The 24,127-nt window shown below is 43.6% G+C and overlaps 1 protein-coding gene across 3 annotated transcripts in view; it reads left to right on the top strand.

Moving 5' to 3' along the window:
- Positions 1–24,127, top strand: part of Galnt17 (polypeptide N-acetylgalactosaminyltransferase 17) — a 461,519-nt gene that overhangs the window by 319,712 nt on the left and 117,680 nt on the right. For all 3 annotated transcript variants that reach the window (XM_003465769.4, XM_063234478.1, XM_063234479.1), the window contains one exon: positions 15,613–15,730. In XM_003465769.4, coding sequence (XP_003465817.1) covers positions 15,613–15,730 — 118 coding nt within the window. The remainder of the gene's footprint in view (positions 1–15,612; positions 15,731–24,127) is intronic.

The following is a 24,127-nucleotide window of genomic DNA, read 5'->3' as shown; positions in this document are numbered from 1 at the left end:
TGCCCACTCATAGCATTCAAAATAAATTATTATATTATTTTACTTGACTATTTTCTTACAATTACATTTACTACAAATGTGGCTCTTAAAGAAACAAGGCCATCAGAGACCTGTGATCTTACCTGGACCTCATTTGGGGCCCCCAAAACAGTCATTGTTATATTATGGTCGTTGGATGTATTCTGTGGGTTCCTGATAAGGAATGTGTTTAAGAAGTGGGTTTGTAATTCCTAACACTCTAGAAGCCTGAGTTCCACTCATAGCACCACCAAAAGGAAGTTATTCTACATCAGTCCTGGAAGTGGCAGGTGGCAGAGAGTGAGCCCCTTTTACAGATGAGAAGAAAGATCAACTCTCCTTCATGTCACTCTGCACTTGAGTCCTTCTCTGTCCTTTGCAAGTGACCTTCAGGCTGTCTAATACCATATTGTGCTACATGGAGTCTGCCCACCCCTCCCAGGGTCCATGGTCTAGAAGAGAGATTAGACACATTTTTCTGTAAAATGCTGCATAGTAAAAATTTTAGGATTTTTCAGCCAAGAGGCAAAATCAAGGATATTATATGGATTCTTATAATCAAGAGCAGAGACCACTCATCACAAATGTTTTGTTGATAAAATCCAAAAAATAGTAATAATGATTATAATTTTTTATAAACCAGATCTACTAACATTAATAATTGAATTTTTATTGTAAGGTACAACATTTTACTTCAGTGAGGCAAAAAGTTAGCTTCTACCATGAAATCAGTTATAAATATGCATGTACAAAAGACATTCATGGCTCTCCTAGCCAGACAAAAACAGGCAACGGTTTACTACTGTCTGTTCTAAATCTTTCTTCTCTTCTCAAATCATTCATCCAGCTATGTCTCATCTCACAAGGTAGCTAACCAGACACTTTAAAAATTATATATATAATATATATGACACGTGAGGGCTGTTAATGGCTTAATGTGTCACCACTTCTTAAGACACTTTGTGCTTTACAAAAATATTCTTCAAAGGATTGTTTGCAAATCGGCTTCCCAAAGCCTAAAGAAAACATGATTAGCAAAGAGCCAAGGCGTTATCCTGAGATAATTGCTTCTAGCAAACTTCTTACAGGAAAGTTTCTCTGAGGTCTTTGCTTCAATGAAAGGCGGGCAGGCAAAATCAATCAGCCAGGAAATGCATTTGAGACTGGCAACTTCCATCCCCACTGGCATCTTCTGCATCTGTGAAAAATCACACTCCAGAGAGATGAGCCTTGCCTTTATCCTCAGAAAGGAAAGGCTCTTACTACTCAGACAGTTCACTTCCCAATCTGGAGGAAGTTGTTTCAGCATGAATTATCATCCTTGCAGCAGAACCTAAAGTGCTGCCTCTATTGAACAGAAAGCACCGACCTTTGGGTCCTATTTTCTTGTGAGCTATTTGTGTGCTGAAGACAGCATTTGATTTTTTTTAAAGGCAGGGATACTTACCCTTTTGATATTTATATGTATAGCAGAAACAAATGGAACTCTGGGTATTAAATTACCATACTGTACACCAGCGGAGAATTCTATAGAAGCCAGCCAACTACTTCTCCAAAATTATATTTTTAGTGTTTAGCAGCTGCAAGTTCCCAGAAATCTTCAAAGCGGGACCACTTATTTTGCCCAGTGCGAGAGCTCTTAACTGCTGCCAGTTTTAAATGCCCTGCTTGGGAAGCAGTCGGGTACTGAGCGGGGTGTGGAGGTGAAGCCACGGGGTTGCTCCTGGCTCCACGCTTAATTTACACGTGTCTGTGCCTGGCCAGGTCACGGTCCCTCTGCCTGGGTTTTCAGTGTCCCCTAAGAGCCCCTGAGTTCAGGCTTAGTCCCCAGCCTGCTGCTGTTGCTCCCAACAGTAGCATCTTTGTGAGGTAGGACCCCGCAGGAGTTCTGTAGGTCCCTGGGGCTGTGGTGTTGAAAGGGAACTGTGGGACCTGGGTCTCCTCCTCCTACTTTGCTCTCTTTCTAGAAGATAGTTTCCTTCTACCACATGCTCCTTGCCCTTGCTCTCTGGCAACCCGCCCCTCACCAGAAGCCTAAAAGCAGTGAGTCCACCTGCATGTGGCTTGGAACCTTTCCAACTGTGAGCCAAAATAAACCTTCTGTCTCTATAATTTAGTTATTTCAGGTGTTTGCGATAGTGATGGAAATCTGACCAGTGCAATCTCTGATCCTCAATTTCCCCAGCCATCAAATGAAGCTAATAATGTCTACCAATAGGGTTGCTTTGGGGGTTGGTAATAATTGTGAATTGTCTAAAGGTAGCATCAGATCCATGCTGTACCCACTGTGGACTTGAGTCAGAGGCTCCCCAGGGTTCTCCCCTCTGTCACCCCTCCCTGTCGATTGGTCACCTGAGCATACTAGATTTACATCTATTATCAGAACTTGTTCTGTTTACTAGGAGAGGACATCAAAGGATTCATGCTGTGTGATGTTGTCACAAAATGCACCAGAACAAATGAATTTTGGTTAACAGAGCTATCTTTTGGCAAAGAAGTTGACATACAGCCATCCCTGAGTATCCGAGCTGGATCAGTTCTAGGCATCCACACAGTTGCTCAAATCCAAGGGTGCATGAAACCTGTGCACCTGCTCACATATATTTTTTTGACAGATTTCATTCATTTTTATTTTTCTTGTGTAAAAACCCTTATGTTGTAGCTCCTGCTGGAGCCTGACTCCTCTGGACCAAGACTCTAGTACGGGTTTTCACAAGATGGTTGGTATCCTGGTAGGGAGACTTTGTGAACACAGTCTCTTTCCAGAGGTCAGGGTCAGGGAGCTTTAGGTCTTGGAGCTGGCATCAAAGGTGGCCTTAGCAAAATTACCCAGAGTAGCAGTGTAGCCCCTGGCAGAGGTGTAGCAGTCATCAATACCAGCCGTCAGCCGCAGTTTCTTGGGCACAGGGGCTGAGACAATGCCAGTGCTCTGGAGGCAGGGATCAGATGCACTAATCCATAACAGCCTGTCACCTTGCAAGGAACTGTCCTCACATATTCTTTCATTCACCTCTAGATGACTTGTAATACCTAATGCAATGGGCATGCCATGCAGACAGTTGCTATATTATATTGTTTAGGGAATAGTGATTTAAAAATCTGCTCAACACAGTCACCATTATTTTCTCGAATATTCTAAATCTACAGTTAATGAAATCCATGGACATAAAACCTGTGAACTACCAAAATGCCCAGTGCTGATTATCCTCTGAGAACAGATTTTCAGAAATCCATAGAGGCAACTTTAGGAAGATTGTGGAGTTTTAAGTGCTTCTCTTGCAGATGGAGCTTTGAATGAGAAACTAGCCTAGCTGTTAGCCAAGGCAGAGTAGAGACAAAGAAAAGGGCAAGTGTTTGAGCTTGAGGTCTGAGAAAAGCAGCGAGTTCTAGTGAGACAGGGCCTGTGGAATCATAAAAAGAAAGAAAGATGTAAGCTCTTGGCCCCTGGGTCAAAAACCATCAGCAAGACACAAATTTGGAGACCTGAGCACCAGGGAACAAAGGCTGAGGGGTTTCTGGGTTCTCCAAGGAGAGAGGCAAGAGGTGGCAAGTGGTTGGACCAAGCCAGAGGTAAACAGCAGCACCACCGGTGGGACCGAAACAGCTAACTATGCAGTGCCGGGTGCGCCTGGCCAGGAGCCTATAACTGAACAGGGGACGAGGGACCAAGAGGAGAGATTGCTCCACAGAGGCTTCCTGCCGATCCAGAGGCAAGAAGGGTCAGCAGGGCCTTTGCTTTACAGCTGCTTCTCTCCCCAGCACCACCACAGCCTGCTTTTCCTGTACGATAGCCTCAGCCGTGAGGCATAACACGGGTCATCACAGCCCACAAACTATTTTTACTAAAACAGTAACAACAGGGAGTGTCTCCTAGGGTGGTATCCAGGGTTTTTCCATCCTCGAGTGCTTGGAGCTTATTCTGACAACAGCTTCCTGGATTGGATGCTAATCGGATCCACAGAAGAATGGATATTCTTGACCCCTGGCCAAAGCCTTCTCCTGAAAATGGTGACAAGACCTTCAGACCTGAGATGGGAAGAGGAGTTCCAGGTCTGACCTTGACAATGGTGGCTGTGGGGCATGGTGGGGTTGAAAGCGAGGAATGGGGATCATATAGGGAGAGCTGGCTCTGAGGAGCCAGTGCCTGGGGAAGCGATGGGTTACAGGGACCTTTGTGGGTGTGTCAGCTGTCAGGATGCACAAGCTTCCAGGGGAGGCTGATCCTAAACTGATCCTGAACATGTTTTGGGGGGAAGGTCTGACTGGGTACCAAAAAAAGGGGGTGAATCTTCTCAAATGAAGAGATCAGCCTCAGCCCGAGCACGCAGGCTGGGCAATCACAGCAGAAGTAAAGCAGGAAAGTCCAGAAGCCAAGTAAATGGGACCTCATTGAGGTGTGGACATTCTCCCTCGTGTGCTAAATTTGGGGTGGTGGGGAGCTGGCTTTTTTGTTTTATTTTGAAGCAATGGGGGTTAATCCAGGGCTTTGCACTGAGCTGTATCCCCACCCCTTTTTATTTTTTATTTTGAAGAAGGGTCTCATTAGTCACTAAGTTGCCCACGCTGGCTCCAACTTGCCATCCTCCTGGCTCAGCCTCCCTGAGTGCTGGGAGGACAGGCGTGTGCCATGGCAGCCCCCAGTTTATGTGCCATCTTCTTAGGGAAGCGGGAATGGAGGTCATCAGCTGACAGTGAGGGGGAACAGGAGGAGACACTGGAGGTTTGGGGAAGGAGAGGAGGGAGCAGCTTGGAGCTTGAAGTATGAGCAGAGGGCCCCGCTAGAGACGCAAGGTCCTGAATTTAGAGTGAAATTGGCCCATGCATTCTGTGTTTCTGCAGCTTCATCCAGCTGTGCACAGCGGTGATGATAGCCAGAGCTGTCTCCTTTGCCACCATTGAGCTTTTCCAGCCCATGGCTTTGAGCTGGGCCAGGCCACTGACCGGCGAAGCCCCCCAATGAGACAGGAGACGCTCTTGTGGGCGACAGTTAACTGCTGCTTTATTTACGCGGGCTCTGGTTTATATATTTGGCCGTGACCAATCACAGGCTGCCACGAGGAAGCAGGGCGGGAATGGGACGCAGGCTCTGGCTACTATATCCAGCTGTGGCCAATCAGGAGTTGCCACAGAGTCCGCACGGGGCGAATACGGAGTGAGCACGAGGTGCGCACGGGTTGGCTAATTTAGAGAGGGACGTAGCGCATTGCGGAAGCTGGCGTGGTCCTTAGTCCCGGGTGGGGTATGGTGTGTTGAGCGCCTGCGCCCAACAGGCCACTGTCAGGGGGCAGGGTCAGTGCCTTGGAGATCCCAGTGGGGTAGGAGGGGTGGATGTGGAAACCGGGAGTGAGCTGGAAAGCCAGGGTAGTGCAGGCAGACTTGAGTACTCCAGCTAGAGAGAACAGATGAGCTTTGCTTTCTGTTTTTCCTGAGATGGTTTTCTATGAGGCCATGTACTTCTGCTTTTATAATATTAAATTTTAAAAACGTTTTCAAAAGGGGAGAAGTTGGCTGTGAAGGGTAGGGAGGATTGGGTGAAAGGAGGTAGTCTCACAGAGGACGACCAGGAGCAGGAAGTCAAGGCGGACAATGGGACAGATTTCAGGGACCCCAAATTGTCCAGAGTGGAAAGGAACTGAGAAGGGCAAGGGTTCTGAGGAGACCCTGAGCTTCAGAGAATAAATAGGGAGCCACTGAGGGATGCTGAGGAAGAGCAGCCACAGAGATGGCCTTTGAACCTCCCTTTCATTGAAACTGAGCCAGCTTCACATCTCTGTAGGGATTCCTGGGGCTGGTTACTGCCTCTCTCATCCTTTGCTCCTCTCTCTCTCTCTTTACTCTCTCTCTCTCTCTCTCTCTGTTGGAACTGAGATGTGTGTTGCATATATCTTGTGTAACAGGAACAATAAGAGCAATTATTTTAAATTTCTTTTCTTCTCCTCTGTAATGGAGCTATTAGGCTTTGGCAGATCCCTTAATGTGATTATCATTTTTGAATGATTTTGAATTGAAATGTTTGTGTTAATGGTGGTAACCGCGGTTGAGTTTGAAGGATGGGGCTGTGTGTGCACCTTCCAGGGTCTCATCAGCCCCAAAGTGCTATCAACGACGCCTCGCTTGGGTGGGCAGGTGGCGAGGACACCACAGAGGAGCGGAAGTGGGGCCCTGCTTGGCTCTGGGTTTGCTGATTGAAAGGACAAGGCTCACTAACCTGCCCCGGATTATAGCACATCCCGGGGGGAGCAGGCAGTGACTGTTTGCAGGAGGTCTCCTTCTCCCAGACAGGGCACAGTGACAGCTGCTCATTGTCAGTCTGATCAGGTGGCTCAAGAACTCCAGGCAATCACCCCCTGGACACCAGCAACACTGCCTGGCCAAGCCGGGGGAAGGGAACTTTTAGCCATTTATGAGGCATCATCAATCTATACCATGAATGTTTACATTACAAAATTTATTCCGCTGAAAGACACATTGCCCTGAATCCCCCTTAGAATCCTCCCCCTTGCTTTGGAAACAGTCATCCCATCATTCTTGCCACTTTCTGAAGCAGATCTGCACTCCTCTGTCTGGAGCACTTTTCGAGGTGTGATAAAAAAATGTCCTTCAACAGACAGGCAGGCTGAAAACCATCCTAATGTGTCCTCGTCACTTTGTTCAGATCTGATACCACATGACTTGTGGCTCATCCCCAAAGCCAAAATGACCATGGAAGATAAATGCACTGAACTCATTCTGGGCATGGAGGCAGCCACAAGAGTGTGACTAAAGACACTCATGAAAGAGGACATCCAGAACTGCCGCAGAAAGTGGCATGAATGGTGTGGTAAGTGTGTTCGTGAGGGGGAGAATTTTGAGGCAGGTCCCTGTAGTCTCCATGCTCTTCATCCATGCAGCTCTTGCACCACAGCAAAAGCCCAGGACTGGTGTGATGGGACTGTGGCCTTCTGCTTCTGATGGGCATGATAAGCCACCTCCTGGGGACATATGTCAGAGCTGCTTCCTGCCTCGCCTCTAGTCCCTATCCAGTTATTCTTGACACTATGGCAGATTTTGACAGTAACCTTGAAGGGATCTTTCACATGACACCAACAGCAAGAATCATCAGTTTGCCCCCAGCCTCCTACACTGTCTTCTGCTGGCCTCTCATGGGCCTCACACCAGCCTGGCTGCTGACCTGTGCTGGCCTTGTTTCAATAAGGAGGCATGAGGTGACCTCGCCATTGCACTATAAGAAATCTTGGGTAGAAGCTGGTCCAGGATGCTCAGTGGAGCAGTGTCCTGTAGCAAGGGCCTGAAGGAAAGTTCCTCGGTGATGCTGTCTCCTTATAGCCCCCAGCCAAAAAGTGTCATCCCAGTAAAACTTAGTGACATTAATGCTGTGACCCAATGCGGCTCCTGAGGTTCTTGGGGTTAAGGACCAGCGAAAGGATGAGAAAAACAAAGAAAAGACAAAGCTGGACTCAGGTGGAGCCCTTATCCTCCTGATGGGAGGAAAGGAACTGCTCAACCACTGTAGCACCTTTATTTATATACTGGGAAATATGATGCCAATTTCAGCCCCTCGGCCTTGCAACCCATTGCTTGGCAGGCCTGGGCTCCTTGCCTTCTTGGTATGGGAACAACTTGTTTACACAGCTTGTTTTGGTCTCTCTGTTTTGTTCTGGGCTTGCTTGCTTTAGCCCCACACATGTGATCAATCTCCAGCTTCAATGGCTCCCTGCATCTCCCTCTTTTTTGTTTTGTTTTTGCACAGGATGGGTGATCAGTTGAAGCTGTAGTACCTGTGTTGGAGAGCTCTGTAGACCTCTTATTTTAAGTGCAGTGCAAAGATTTTTAAGTCCCTGCATTCCACAATTGAAACCCTGTGCAGTCCATTAATCTGTGTAGGTGGCAACTGCCAAAAGTGACGTGAGTTTGATTAGTGATTTGAGTTTCTTTTTTATAACATATTACCTTAGCATTGTTTTATATACTTTTAGTAGTTGTACATTTTCTGCAGCATGCTCAACACCAAGTTAAAGTGAGACCTGTTTTAAATACAATCCATTTTTATTACCTATCAAGGTCAGCTAAGTCTCCTCAGGAACCTTGGAACCAGCTATGGCAACTCTTAGTTCTTCTGTCAATGTCAGCATTCGGATGTGTCACAGCTGTTGCTTGACCAAGTTGCTTTCTGTGAAAGCTTGGGAGATTTTTCTCCTGGTGACTCTCTATAGGCACACCATACGCCAGTGATCACTTTCCTCAGTAGTCTCACAGTCTTCTGGATCAGGAGACCAGGGACTGACCAAGGATAGGATGATGCAGCAGAGGTTCGCTTATGTCCTGAGTCCTCACTGACCTTGGAGGGTTAGGACCAAAATACTGGCTATGCTCTTAGCCCTTCTGGCTCTCTAATTGTTGGTCTCCAAACCTTAGTTGTTGAATATCCAAAAGAAAAGACTGACAACAGTACAAATGTAGTAGAGGTAGTAAGCATAATATTAGCATCTTATCTAAATATCAAACATCTTACAACATAAAATAGAACCACTATTTGTAACAACCATGGCTGTTTTAACATTTGAATACCTGTAGAATATTAACAGGGACACATTTTACACAGAAAATTAGAAATCAAATCATATACAATATTGTAGCATAAAAATCATGATGACATTTTGTAACACACTTGAATTTTCATTTTAACATCAAATTTCTCCTTTTTGGTTAATCATCCCTATCTAATGCATAAAACATTTTACCTAACTTGTTGATGTTTAGTGGGATGTAGATCTCATAAGCATTTGTTGAAGACAGAGGTCTGAATCTGAACCAAACTTTTATCACCACGAATAATCCCTATTTTACATTTTTTTGAAGACCACAGTTCCGTAAACTGTGGAAGCATGAATATGTTAATATACCATGAGGTTAACAACAATCCTTTGTCATAACCATATGAAAACCTTTGTATGGGCATTTTTTAAATCAAAAACCCTTTATATTCTTTAATGATGACCCATGTGAACATATTACAATAATATTTATATAACTTTAGTTGGGATGTCTCCCATAAGGCTATGGAGATCATTTGGGCCTCCAATCAATGAACAACAGCTGGTAAAATGTCACCAGGTGGCCACATTCTTATTCATCAGTTGAAATCCCGACCAACAATCCCAACCCCAAGGGATTGTTGTTTAATCATTTTTATAATAATTTTTACTCCAGAAAACTCTAATCATAACATTTAACATATTATTTTTGAACAATGAGAGACTCTCAAGTTATGATAATCAACAGTGTACATTATATTTACACAACTGACTTAGCATCATTCTGACTACCTGGGAACCCAGGGGGAAGCATGTTTTGTAATTCTATAAATAAACCTTGATTAAATGATCTATAAATGCAAAAAGAAAAAGGAAAACTGCTGAGCTCAAAATAAAAAGAGCTGCTCACAAACGGACAAACGGACAAACATGGACAGGTGATCTGTACAGATTCAAACAGACGTAGAAACAAACATAGACCTGTTGGTGTCCTTAAGAACCCTCCAAGTTCTTAGGGGCTATTTCTCGCCCCTTTGCTGAACTAGCTCGCTTCTTACACCCTGTGTCCTCAGGGTTGAAACACCTGTCACTCCCACACCCCATGCCCTCAGGGTATTTCTCAGGCACTCTGTGCCACTTGGACACTCCTGTACAGACACTGGTGCTATTGGCCCCACATGTGTGAGTGATCACTAGGTCAGTGACTTCCAACCACAGCTTAACAAACTGGACTAACAGACAAACAGATACACAGGCAGATTTACAAACATCTTTCACAATCAGAGTCTACTCAAATATATTTTAGCCAAATTGAATTACACGAAATTTTTACAACTGTAGAATTTATAAGTTTAAATAGACCAGTCACATTTGTTGTAGGTCAGTTAGCAGAGCTCTCTTATCAAAGAATTTGAAAAAGATAAAATCTTACCTATAATTAACATATTTTTGTCATAGGAATTATCATGCATGTCTATCATCTATTTGGACCTTTTTTATTTTTGGTTACCATCTTCTGTGCATCTTGGGTCAATTAAGGTTGGATCTAGCTTCATCCTTTTCTATGGGTTGTGGCCTGGTCTCCAAGGCATCACTGTCACAGGACTGAGCATCAGCTTCTTGAGAGGTAGAATCAACTCCTTTCCTGGGTTTGGGCTTGTGATACAGCTGGACAGCACACACTGGCACCCAGATAGGCCACTTAGCGTTTCCTGGAAAAACACAAGCATACCCTTGACCCCACATTAGTATTGGACTGGGTGCTTTTTATTGTCCAGTATGAAGCTCTTTCCCCATTTTAGCCTTTATTTGATTGCATTATCTTTCTGCTATGGTATTTCCGTTTTTATTAGGACTTAAATTTTTTTTAAATAGTATATACTGCCAAGTGAACTCTATTATGAGATAAACTCTTTTGTTTTTTGAAATTTAAATTGTGAGCACATTTAATCATTTTTAAACCAGAGGATTATAAGGAATTTTTGTGATAAGGATAGAGAAAATGGAAACTGCATTTTGTATTTAGGTACCATGGGCTCTCTCCTGTGACATGCAAGTGGTGCTCCTGCTCTGGGCTAGAGGCCCCACTGCTGTTGAGGATCTGAGCATCAGTGCAGTGTAAATTTTTTAATTCATAAAGCATGTGCACAGGCGATGGGAAAAAGGAGGGTGGCTTGGGCAGGCCAGAGCCGTGTCCCAACTCTCTAATAAGTATCAGAAGATCCAAAACCCTTAGTAACCTTTCTCTATTTATAGATTTTCCAATTTTTGTCAAGGGAGGAATAACCAATTGAGCAATACAATAATCTGGGAAGATTTGAACTGTGTTTTGAGTCGATTGAACCATAACCCTGATTTTCCTTTGCAGCTAAAACAAGCAACATTGTTTCTTTACTTCCTTGTCTGGGCCAGACTCTAGGCTCACTGGAGGTTCTGGTGCCCTTCCCCTCCTGGGGCCTGTGAAAAGTAGTGGGAGGGGCAGAAAGCTGCAGTTTTATTAAATAACCCTTTACAATCTGTGGAGGGCCAGCTGATTTGTGTTGGTTTGTTTTTTCCCTAGTCTTGCTCTAAGCTGTTTTTCATTTCCTCCCAAGTATGTCAATTTACAATTTCTTCTTCTGGAGACAAACTCAAGAAATTTAGCAAGCTGTGTAGTATCAGTCTATCGACAACTAAAATTGATTTAAGAAAGCAGAAAGGACCTAAATAAACATAGAGTTACGTTAATCATGAATTTGAAACAAGTACCTCTGTAGTAAACAATTTTGAAAACCAATGGCATTTGAGAATTTACATTACCAGGTATCAAGACCACTACAAAGCCATAGTGAGACAGTGATATGCTGGAGCCAGCCTGTTACCAGCTAGTGAAAGCCAAATGCTGAATTTTTAGAAATTTTAAAGGTTAGTTCTTGTAGTATTGGTTGTTTGAAATTGCCTTTTGTAAGAGCATTTTGTAAACAGAAATCAACAAACCACAAATCAGGACCACATTACCCCCCAATCATTAGGAGCCTGCCGGGCCAAGCAGGGCTGTGCCATCTCAGGGAAGCCATCCGAGCTGTCACACCCTATTTTTTGGCAGGACTGCTGCAGGCCCTGCTGGAAGTTTTGAATTTATATTGAGTGGCCAAATGATGCCCTGCTCTACATTTCGGACAGAGAGTGGAAGGTTTTGCTGAATGGACAGTTAGTGGCTCAGTTAAGGTTATCAGGGTGGGGTCATGCTGCCATCTTTCCCCTGCTGGGGACCTGATTCTGAAACAGTGCCTGGAGCCAGTTCTCTTGTAACTGTTTCAAGAAGCTTAAGGTTATTAAGACCCTGTCTCATCCAGATTCACAGAAGGAATGTAAATACTGGAATCAAGCATACAACAAACAGTTTGTTATATATTTGTGATTCTTTTGGATAGATTTGTCCTATAGTTAGACAGCTGATATAATCAATATACCTCTTTTTTTCTTTTCAGGGGAAGGGGTTTCTCTCAGGCCTGTTTATAACTGGCCCTAAAGAATAAAGGAGTTTCAATGCCCCACTCTTTTTTTTTTTTTAATCGGTACCGGGGATCGAACTCACGACCACCTGCTTGCAAGGCAGGTGCTTATGCCGCTGAGCTAAATCCCCAGCAATGCCCCATTCTTTACACCTGATGAAGCCAATATCAATACACTCCAGTAATGACTATTGACCTACACCAATGCACTTGTCTCCCTGAATTGCAAGCACATGAGAAGTGTCCCCTCATCCTCAATCTCTTACCCTGTCCCTGTTGAGGCACCATATGCCACCCCTAATACAGCTCCTGAGGTTCTTGGGGTTAAGGACCAGCGAGAGGATGAGAAAAATAAAGACAAACCGGGATCAGGTGGAGCCCTTATCCTCCTAATGGGAGGAAAGGAACTGTTCAACCACTGTAGCACCTTTATTTATACACTGGGAAAGATGGTCAATTTCAGCCCCTCTGCCTAGCAACCCATTGCTTGGCAGGCCTGGGCTCCTTGTCTTCTTGGTACGGGAACAACTTGTTTACATAGCTTGTTTTGGTCTGTGTCTTCTGGACTTGCTTGCTTTAGCCCCACATGTGTGACCAATCTCCAACTTCAACAGCTGCCTACATATTAACATATCAGACCACTTGACAGGGAAGATGTTACCCAGAGGGCCACCTGAGAAGGATCTGAGAGAAATAAAAGCCCGGAAGTGATGAGCTGTGGATCCTTTCCTTGCCTCCCTCCCTCTCCCTCTCTGGCATTTTGTCTTCCTCTTCCTCATCTGCCTTTCCTCCCCCTTCTCTTCCCTTCTCCCCTCCAACCTCTCTGTCTCTTTGTTCCCCGAGGCTTTCCGGGGCTCCTCCCCCCAGACATTTACCCAGATCCGTCCTCTGGCCTTAGGAGGTGACATTAGCTTCAAGAGCCACTTGGACAAGTTTCAGGGGTGCCTTCTTTGCTTGCAGGGAGGGACCAGATAGGCAAATGTAGAAAAGGCTCCCCTGGGTTCTCCTGAGCTTAAGTGTGGGCTTAAGGTTCTCCCCATGTGAAGTCCCATCTCTGTAAATTAGACTCTTGATTCTGGAGTGTGCATGCATGTGTGCATGTGGGCTTGTGTGTGCATGTGTGTGGTGTGCTACTGTAGGATTGAACCTAGCGCCTTTGAACTGAGCCACATCCTGTTAATTTTGAGGCAAGGTCTTACTAAGTCACTAAATTGCTCAAGTTGGGCTTGAATTTGCAATCCTCCTGCCTCAGCTTCTCAGAGTGCTGGAATCTGTGTTTTCCAAGAAGCAGTGGGGTTGCTACTGATGCGGATAGAGCTGGTCCTGTGTCCGGGAAGCATTTTCACTGCCCATGGAGTTGTGTTAAAAGCAGTTCTTTCATGTGCGGCCTGACTCTTCCTCCCTGTGACGTTAACTTCCCTGCCTGCCCTTGAGACGTTAGAAAACACCAAGCGTTGGGGCAGGTGCTAAGTACACATGCTTGTCAGTATCGATGGTTTTCAGACTCCAGGCCCAGGCCTAAGGGAGACTGCCAAGTACTCACAGTTGCTGTATAAAAAGCAGAGTTAACCTTAGGGCCTGCTGTCCCTGTGGTCTGCAGGCTGCAGACTGCAGGATGCCCCAGGTCATCTCCGCTGTGCATTTGCCTCCTCTAGCTGCACAGCCATCTGCACACAGAGGCCAGTGGACCTCTTCTAATGCCTCTACCCTTAGTTGCAGGCTGCTCTCAGCACTGTCTGGACTTCTGGCTCCTACAGAAATCCTGATTTGATTCATCCAGTTTGGGTTCAGTACACTCTCTAGTTTGGTTACTTGAGACAAGAGAGGGATCCATGCAATGCCTTTGCAGGTTCTGGGAGGAAGTGGCGGACCATGAAGCGCATTGCCATCACTGGTGCGGTTAGGGAAGTTACAGCTGCAATGGCAGAGGGTGGTGTAATAAGTACATCAGCATGACTGGCAAGAGGAAATTAGACTCCTGGAAAACCTCATGAGGCTTCGCTCACAGAAAGAGAACAGGACACACTATTGCTCTTGCGCTGTCTGCCTTAGGCACGTTGCATACCTACTTATTTAATTCAAGCAGCAGTGCTCTGTGCCTGGCTAGAGCCACTTGTTAACCTCATGCAACTACAGCAACAGTGTTGGGGGTCCCCACTGATGTCTGTGCTTCTCCCAGGAGCCCCACACTGTGTCACCACATAGTCAGAAATCCAGGCACCAAGGCCAAGGCAGGTTAGAGGTCACGATGAGCCAATGAGGCTCTAAGACTGCAGCCCACACTTAAGCTCAGGAGAACTCCACTCAGCACTCCAGATGGCACAAGGGCCACCTACATGAGTGGTCTCTTCTGCCCAGGAGAAGGTTTCTGCCACCTTTACAGGAGTGTGGAGAGGGTTACAGGTGACAGGTACAGACAGTACTTTGTGCCTTGTGTTTAAGGCAACAGTTGCTCAATACATGGTTACCATAATAATAATAATAATAATAATAATAATAATAATAATAACATACCATTGGAATATTTGTATATTTACTCTTAGTTTCTTGAATGAAAGAAGTCCAGAAAAGTTCCTTAGATCTAGTAGATGCTGAGAAATATTTGATGGGTAAATTTATTGTACAAAGAAATATTTGATGAGTAAATTTATTTCACATTTAGAAACAGGGAAAGATGCATAGTAAAGGTGTTTTGGTGTGAACTACAGTACCTGATACAATGCAATATGTAGTGTGTATCGGTGGGTTGTCCCTCACTAACGGTGCAAGAGCTGATGCACACTAATGCAACGTTTCTATCCATCGCTGACACATATCCTCCTGTGACACTGTCGCTCATGATTTTGTCTCTAGTTTTTATTGTGTCAAATTGTTCCTTTACTCCATAAGAAGCAATCAAATGGGTCCAAATATGTCAAAATAAAATAATAATTAATAATCTTTGCATTCAGAATCCAGGGGCTCCTGGAGATATCCTTCCCATCTCTCATATTCAGCCCCCCTTTCTGTGACATGAGGTCCTCTCTTTGCCACTTATTATTGATACCCGTGGACACCACTGGCTTCCTCTGAGTTTATCCCTCTTTCTACACCAAGCACTCTAATTTTTGTCCCAGAGCATGGAGATTGGATCCTTTGCATTTGACTTTTCCTCTCCAATTTGCCTCCACACTCTAGCTTGCTGAATCTCTTCTATTTCCTGTGATGGAGAGTGGGTATGCCATGCTTCTCCCTCTGAACTTCCTTGAGATTGCCCATGGACCTCCATGATGTTATCACAGTGCAGGAAGAACCATTTCCTTGGGTGCAGACATCACATCATTTGTGAGACTCAGCCCTCATCCAGTCTGTGAAGGAGCTAGGATAGCCGGATAGCCCTGTGTGTTTCAGCTCCTCTAGTTTTTCTGCAGCTAAAAGGTGGAGATGGGAATGTAGAAATGGAAGGTCCTTCAGGGAACTGACTTGATTTTCTGGAGGAAATCACCCTCCAGAAAGACCATTACTGCTAACACTCCAATGAGCTTAGCTTCTCTCTCTCTCTCTCTCTCTCTCTCTCTCTCCCTCAGGACACCCGCCATGATTGGCTGCTCCTTCGTGGTCAACAGGAAGTTCTTTGGTGAAATTGGTCTTCTGGACCCTGGGATGGATGTGTATGGAGGAGAAAATATCGAACTTGGAATCAAGGTTTGTGAAATAGCTTGTCTCCTCTTGATTTATTTGTGGTAGTGAGCAGAGTTGCTCAGTCACCTTTGAGGTATATTTAAAGCTCCTTGGAACCCCACTCCTAGGGAAGGTTTAAGCAAAGTTGTCACTTCTCCTTAGACAGAGCAATCTGGGCTTCACTTTTCTCAAGATTGACTTAGTTGTTTCATTCTTGGTGGCCTGCTCTGGGTGCTCACCGGAGAGTTTGATTCTTACTTATATCCAATTTTGTTTTCTCCTTAAGTTTTCTTAAAATTAAGTGACCTATTTGAATGAATAATTCTGTCCTGGGGACTTTTATTATTTGTATTCATATATTAATTTATATTAATAAGATGTCAGAGAAGGGACGCCCCATATTCTGGGGATCCTCCATTTCTCAGAAATGCTTCTGTCTGGCAGAATGAGCCCATTACTGGGCTCCAGGCTGAGATAAACTGAGATCAGCTCCAGTGGAATGAATCTTCTATACTGGTTCTATTCACTGTTTTATTTGCAAAACTAATTCTACTGTTTAAAAAATAAATTGGAAACCATTGGTGCGTTCCAACCTCTCCATTTTAGAGTTAAGATATATCAGTCCCAAGGGGACTAAAGACAGGAGGACATCCTTAATAGCTGATGCCAAAGGTTTCTACAGGACCAAACTTTGGTCAGACTCCAGAATATTTCTTAGGTCCTTCTTTGCACTTCCTGGGAGAATTCAGTTTTAGCGAAAACCTACTACGCAGTTTTAGCAAGAAACCTTTACCCTTGATGTCTGATCACTGTCCTCATCTGGTCAGGTTCCTAATCCTCCACCTCTATCCCCACATGATGTCTGCTCCTTCTATGCTGTCTCCAGACCAAGCCCTACAGAGCTAGAATCCTTTAACCTCATGCTTCCTCGTAGTAATTTTCCATCCACTGACTCCCAATGGGTCTTTTGCTATAAATTTCAACTTGCCCATGCTGTACTGAGAGCTGAGCCTAGGGTGTGTGTCATTACAGACTCTCACTGCCACAGGTCTTACACCTGTCACAACAGCTTAGAATAACTTCTTCCTCTGACAAGTGTCATAAACTTTTTCTTACCACCAATAAACACCAAACAGTAGATTTGCTGCTTCTTCCTGATGTATCTAATACTAATGTTTAAAATACAGGCTGCGGCTCTGTGTCACTGCTGTCTCTCCTGAACCTCTGTGTACCTGAGCAAAGCTGGCTTGCATATGTGGGAAGCAGGCTTGTTGGAAACAACTCAGGACACAACTGTAATGTTTCAGGCATATTGTATTTCTTCTGCTTCTCTCGGCTGAGGTCTTATTTTTATTCTGCCTGGATGGGGACCCAGTGCATAACCCGGAGACCCAATCAAACAAAACCTGCTCTCTGCATCTGATCTCACTGGTTTTCCCTAAATAGTATCTTTGAGATACCCATTGGACTTCCCATCTGCACTCAACCTTCTTTTTGCAAGATGAAAAGCTTTGTCCCCTTCCCCCTTATGTAATGGGCATGTAATGAATGTCCACTGTAACGAACCTCCCTAGGCTGCATGACGGAAGGGGATGTCGGGGACCATCCCTGAATCCTAAAATCATCCCTTTTTCAAGACTGCAGGTTCTTCTTTTTGCACTTTCAGTTCCAGCCAGGTTCTTTCCTCAGTGGAATTTGTATCAGATTTTCTTTTATAGCCCCACTACTCAAAAGCCCACGATCGTGTATTCATCATTCATCCATTTTGGATTTAATTAGGGGAAAAGGTCTGGACCCAGCATGTTGAACCTTTGCCTGCAACTTTAATTGCAACCCTACCATTTTCCCCTTCCTCTCTGTACTTTTTCACCTCTTCCTTGTCTTTGTACTCATCAGTTTCCAGTATAAGACAGAAATTTATTTTTCACATGTGTATTGGTTTTCTCTCTCTTTCCTTCATTGCAGTTTTCGCACTGCAAGTTCTGTGGGGTGCAGATATTTGGGTTTTTTTTTTCTTTTCATCTCAACCATGTAGGACCAAGCCTGGTCCATAGCTCAGTTTGTTAAATGAATGACTGAACAATTGCCTTGAAAACTGAATGTGAGTAGGAGCAGTAAAGCAGGAGAGACATAGCAGATTGGAAGGTAGTGATGATTACATGGGAGATGAGGCTGTGCAAGTTCAAATAGCATCTTGCTGGTCCTTACCTATGAGTGCAAGGAGCTGAAGGAAGCCCTGTATGGAAATAATTGAATTTTCTATTTTTTTTTTTCATTTTATTTTGAAGACAAGGGAGAATGAATATCTCCATGTCTTGAGAAAGGCATCAGGTGAGCCATCACTGTTGTTATGGTTTATATTCAGATGGCCCCTCACCCAAGTATCATGTAATCTTGGACTCAGCTAAATCTAGCACTTGTGATTGGCTCATGGTCCAGCACTTGGATTGGTGGTCTAAGTGCTACACCCACCCAAGAGTGGAGTCAGCATACAGTGTAACAGCGGGAAGAAAGCGTGTCATTCATTCTCTTTTGGTGTTCATGCTTGCTGTTTGCAGCTGGTCATGAACCTCTGCCCTTCAGCCATGTCATTTTGCCTGGGAGCCGACTAGTATGGACTGAAACCTCCAGCCTGTAAGAAATAAACCTTCCCTTCCCTAACTTTAGACATCAGGTATTTTGTCTAAGCAATGAGAGAAAAAAATAACTAAGACACCAGCAGAGCAAAGAGCAGGCAATGGGTGACACACTATCCCTGGGGAGGGAGAAGTGCAGGTGGAGAGATTGTTGGGACAAAAGGGACACTCTCAGATTTGAGTGCTCCCAAAGGACATCAAAGACTGTGAGAGCAGAAGGCATTGTGAAGGCTGATTGGGGAGGTGTTAACTTCCCCACACTCACAAAAGCATTTACTTTTGTTTTAAACTGGAAATTTATTTTACTAGCTTTACTGACTATCATTAACATAAAATTGTGTGTTTAAAATGTACTATCTATCTACAGCCACAGTCAACCAAATTAGTGTATCTGCACCTACATGGTTACCATTGTGTGAAGGATATATTAGCCAGTTTCCTGTTACTAGGACAAAATAGCCAACACCAAAACCTTAAAGAAAAGGTTTATTTTAGCTTACAGTTTTAGAGGATCAATCCATGGTCAGCAGGCTGGAAGGCAGAATTGACATGGTACAAGGGCCTGGTGGAAGGAAACTGTTTAAATCATGAGAGCCAAAAATTAGAGAGAGAAAGGAGGAGCTGGGGAAAAGAATAGACCCTTCCAGTGTATTCATCAGCCCTCAGTGATTCTACCTCCTCAGCACATTCAGCTACAAACCCACTGATGTGTACAGCACAACTTTGGCCAAGTCACCTTCTAAATGCCATTACTGAACATAAGAGACTTTAGGAGGACATTTTATTTTCTTTTTGGTACTTAAGATTCATATTCAGTAAAGGCCAAAATTTAAAAGTAGAATATTGATGAATAGTGACTCCATATAGTTGTAGAAGTCAGTTGTAGAAGAAGTTGTAGAAGTCAGGAACTGAGTTGTAGAACTCAGGAGCATTTGGCAGAAGCCCTTTATCTTTAATGCCAACCTCTGTTTGTGCAGAGATGTTAACGCAAGTGCATCAAGTAGAATTTCAGAGCAAACAGACTCCTCCCTTAGTGAGAACCTATCTCAGAATTTAGAAAAAAAAAAGAGTTTAAACAACTGGGATGCAGCTCAGTGCAAAGGCCCTGAGATCAATCCTCTATACTACCAAGAGTTACTTTGTCTTGTTTTAAAAACTATGTTCCTGTTCCTTGGATATTGTAATATTTTATACTGCTCAAGGCATAGATTATTTGAAAAATAAATGTATTTTAAAAGATCTCTCCCTATTGCTTGAAAAATTCAGAATTTTCTGTAAATATGTCTATACATATATATGGTTTTTGTGTAATGTATACTCATACTTACATAAACAATTTTATTAGAACAAAAAATCCTGTGTTTTAGTTAACATTTTTAATGTACATTTTCATGTAATATTATGTATTTTAGAAAGTTTTTGATGTGAGAACAGTGTCTTTTCTTGTTGATATTTGCAGCTGTTTCTTGGTGATTTCTTTCACCAAATATAGACCCATCTCTGATCTTTGTCATTCCCAGGAGTTTTTGTTACTTAATTTTATTCTCAATATATAGTGAGTCATGAGAATAGAGGAAATAAAAAGACTTCGTGTGGTTCAAGAAAAAAATAAGTAGAGTTGACTGTAGGGGTATTGCTTGGATGAATGACATCTTGTCTGTGATCAAAGCGATTAATAGAGTGAAGGTGAAGAGCTCTTTCTGGGATTGAGAACATAAGTAAAATTAGAAATTGGAAGGCCCCTTTTTAATTGTGAGTAGCATTAATCAGAAACAATAAAACATGATAGTAACATGTCTAAATGTTAAGAAAAAAAATCTCCAGACAGAGAAGAGATAGGTTACTTTTAAATGATGTAAAACCAAATGGCTTCAGACTTCTCCAATATATCATCAGTTTGAGAAGAAAAGACATTAACTCCTCTGAACTGTTCCTTAAACAGCCAGCAATCAAGAATGCTGAATCCTGTCAGGCAGGTATTGCTAAGGGGAAACAGTGAAAAGGTTCTTTTCAGATCTTCTAAACTATCAGAAAATGTCTTAGCATCCTTTATTCAAGAATCCTATGGACTGAATAAAGGCAGAATGCCTGTGTGTGCACGTTGGTTAAAACAGATGACCCATAATGGAAGTAAACAAACAGGAAGACTTGATAGTGGGCAGGTGTGATTACCTTCTTGCTTGGTCTGATCCAGCTTCACACCTTTCCGTGGTGTAATCTCTGCAGGGACCTCTTGCTGAGTTCCTCAAGATCGGCAGCAAAGAATTCAGATGCTAAGTCTTCACTGGTTTGGCCATGTCATGGTGCCTGATGGCAGAGGATGCATATATTTTAATTTATGCAGGGTAATGATAACATTCTTAGAAGGCAGAGTTTATTGGATGCCTAACTTCTGGCTTAATATGATAACCCTGCGGAGCCTGGGTGCCATGTTTATGATTCAGTTGAGACCAGGTTTGGCACTTTTGTCATCTTGGCCACCTCAGTCTATTTAAGCTCAACTCATATAATCAGCAGGATACCCCCACAGACTCAAGCCCTAGCAGTTCCTGAACCAACTGGAATAACCTCAGTAGTAGATTTGAACACTTGTTTTCTTCAAATCAATCATTTAGATGTTACAAGCCAGCTGGGGTGACCAAAACCTCAGGCCCTCAAAAGAACAGTGTATTCGTCACTTTCCTATCACTGGGACAAAGTACCCAATGCCTACAACTTAACAGAGGAGAGGCTCAGAGTTCCTAATGGATTCAGTCCATTGCTGGTTGACTCCAGTATAGAAATGGCACGGTGGAAGGGGATGGTTGATGAATGCTGATCACCCCATGGTAGTCAGGAAGAAGAAAGGAGGGACAAAAATGCACTTTTCTGGGTCACACCCCCAGGTGAACCCCCTCCAACCTGGTCCCACCAGCTAAAAGCACATTCAGTTATGGACTCACCAATGGATGAATCTACTGATGAGTACAGTGCCCTCATGATGCAATCACCTTTACCACACACAGAAAACTCTGGTGGGGGGAGCACTGTAGATCTACGCCATAACGAACATGGAGTCACTCACTCACATTGGCCTCCTCACCTCTTCTGTTCTTAGTTTTGCTACTCCTACTCAGCCAGGTAGCTTGGACAATCCACACTGTGATTGTTGCCCTGCCCAAGATCTCTCCTCCATGATTTTGGGACTCACCATACAGCACCTGTGTTAAACACATAGATACCACCTTTCCACTTGCCATCTTGAGACACTTGGCAGCAACATCTCTGACATCTAGCAACTACTTTTAGCTTTTGTCAGTCTTTTTGGAACATCCATTGAATACTGATTTGGACGATGGTCACTCACAGAGTGATTCAATTCCATTTAATTTCATTCAATCTCATAATGCACATATCTTTGGTTCTCTGTCACTTGCTGTCATTGTGTTAACTTTATGTTACTGTTTCAAAATATCTGATATAATCAACCTATAAAGAGAGAAGGTTTATTCTGGCTCATGCTTGCATAGGTTTCAGTTCATGGTTGGCTGTTCCTATTGCTTTTGGGCCAATGGCAAGACAACACATCATGGAGGGAGCACCTGATCAAGCAAAGATGCTTGTGTAGTTCCTGGGAATAAAAGATAAAGAGGAAGAGAGACCAGAGCCCACAATCCCTTCTAGAGCATGTTGCCAACAGCCTAAAAACTCCTACAACCACCACCTCCTGAAAGAGCCACACTAGGGAATCAAGCCTTTTAATTACATAGACTTGTGGCTGGTATTTAGCATCTAAACTATAGCAGTTATGACTTTATACAGGGCATGGTCTGAAGGAAATCATCTTCAGTTATAGTGTGTGTCATAATATAGAGTTAGACTCCACCTGTAATAAAATTCAAGGCAAATTCCCTGGTCTTATTCAGGTATGGCATAGACCTCGAGATTTCACAGAGGAATCTTTAGTCTAGATTAATATATTATAGGTGGCCTATAGTTCCACTGAATGATTATAAAGATAGTGGAGGCTTGGTGAGTACTTTCTGTACTCTAGCAGACACTTCCACTAGAGATTCCACAGTCCATAGGCTTGGTAGTAGATCCATGAAATTCATGACCAGACCATCCATTAAATAAGTAATTACCAATGGAATAAATCTGTGAAAATAGCAAAGAGCATGCTATGGCAGAATATGTTAAGGGAATATCACCTGGGGAGAATGTCTTCAAGGAGCTGCTATTTTAAAACTTTTAAAATGAATCTTATATAGTCAAAGAAAGGGTTCTGCAAGTGTAAGTATTCCAGGCAGAGAAAAAGCATATGGAAAGATTAGAATGCTAAGAGCAAAGTGGGTTCTGGGAACTGCAGGAATTCAGAATGGCAGAAGTAGAGAAAGGAGGACAAAAAGCTGTTAGAGGCACCCGCAGAAATCTTGGGTCCTAGCCTGTAGAAAAATTGTAAAGAAGAATTTGAGTTTTTCTTAAAAATCATTGTGTCATCTTGTCACAGCTACAGCTTCTGTTAGTGTAGTAACATTAAGTTATTGAGCAATATGTCTGGGGTAATAAACCTGAAGTTACGTTGGGTCACAGTTCTGGGGGTTTCACTCTAGGACTGATTGACGCTCTTGCTTTGGGGCCACACGTCATGATAGGGACCCTGTATCACAGCAGTTGTTTACTTCAGAGTCAGGAAGTGAAAGTGGAAAAGGAAGAAACCAGAGTGCCCTTTGAGGGCACACCTTCATTAAAGCATTCTACCAGGCTCCACCTCTTAGAATTACCACCACCTTACAGTAGAACCAAGCTGAGGACCAAACCTTAACACAGGGGCCTTGGGGGGACATTGCAATCCAAACTATAGTAAATGTTGTGGCCATTTTTAGCTGGTTAGAGAGATGCATGGATAGATAGATAGATAGATAGATAGATGATAAATAGATAGATAGATGACTGATACACAGTCTCATAAACCCATCACCACCCTCACTTGAAGGAATTTAAAGGGGTGATCAGACTTTGTTTTTAATTAGAAATCATACTACTGTCATGTGGAAAATGGGTTATAAAGCTGTGTACATTCCAGAGGGATGATTGGTGAGAGAAAACTTGGACTATCATTGAAAAAAGGAAATGGAACATTTCAGGAACTAGAGTAGAGGAGAAGTAAAGAGAAGAAGGGAAGTGGGGTCAAGGCTGAGCAGCTAGAAGATGCTGGTGCTATTCTCTGCAATGGTATGTGTTTGGGATAAGGTGGAGAGATAGATGACACTTTCTGCTGTAGATGAGAGGTCTCTGGTTCTGAATCTCTCCTGTCTATCCCAGATGTATTTGCACACATGGGGACTAAAGAGAGACAACTAAGCCTAAGATAGACTTGAACTTCTTTGATGTATAGATTATGCTTGAAGTCTCAAGGAGGAGACAGCTTACCAGAGAAAAAAGAAGGGTGGCTAGGCCAGAGCCCAGGCTAAAAAGCAGCATTGCATTCATGGAAAGTACAGCTGGAAAGCAGACTGGCAAGGAGTGAACCAAGAAAGCAAAAACATGAGTGCTGGATTTGTGGCAATTCAGAGCAGAGCTCACAATGGGTGCTCTCAAGTAGTAGAATGAGAAGACTGAAGTGCTGGTTAGGAGGTTCTGCTGATAGAACATGGTGGCTTACGAGTGTGAGGAGTGAATGGGAGCGCAGTGTTGGGGAAGCCCCCTGGTTACTGAGCAGAGACATACATTCGCCCACTAGAGAACACTGCTAGGAAAGGTCTATGGGCAGGAGTCTGATAGGTTCCATCCTAGGAATGTTGAG

This window comes from Cavia porcellus, unplaced genomic scaffold (genome assembly GCF_034190915.1).
Source record: "Cavia porcellus strain 051 isolate PalLab524CR breed Dunkin Hartley unplaced genomic scaffold, mCavPor4.1 scaffold_23, whole genome shotgun sequence".
Classification (NCBI taxonomy): Eukaryota; Metazoa; Chordata; class Mammalia; order Rodentia; family Caviidae; genus Cavia; species Cavia porcellus.
This window is presented reverse-complemented; position numbering and strand designations above follow the sequence as displayed.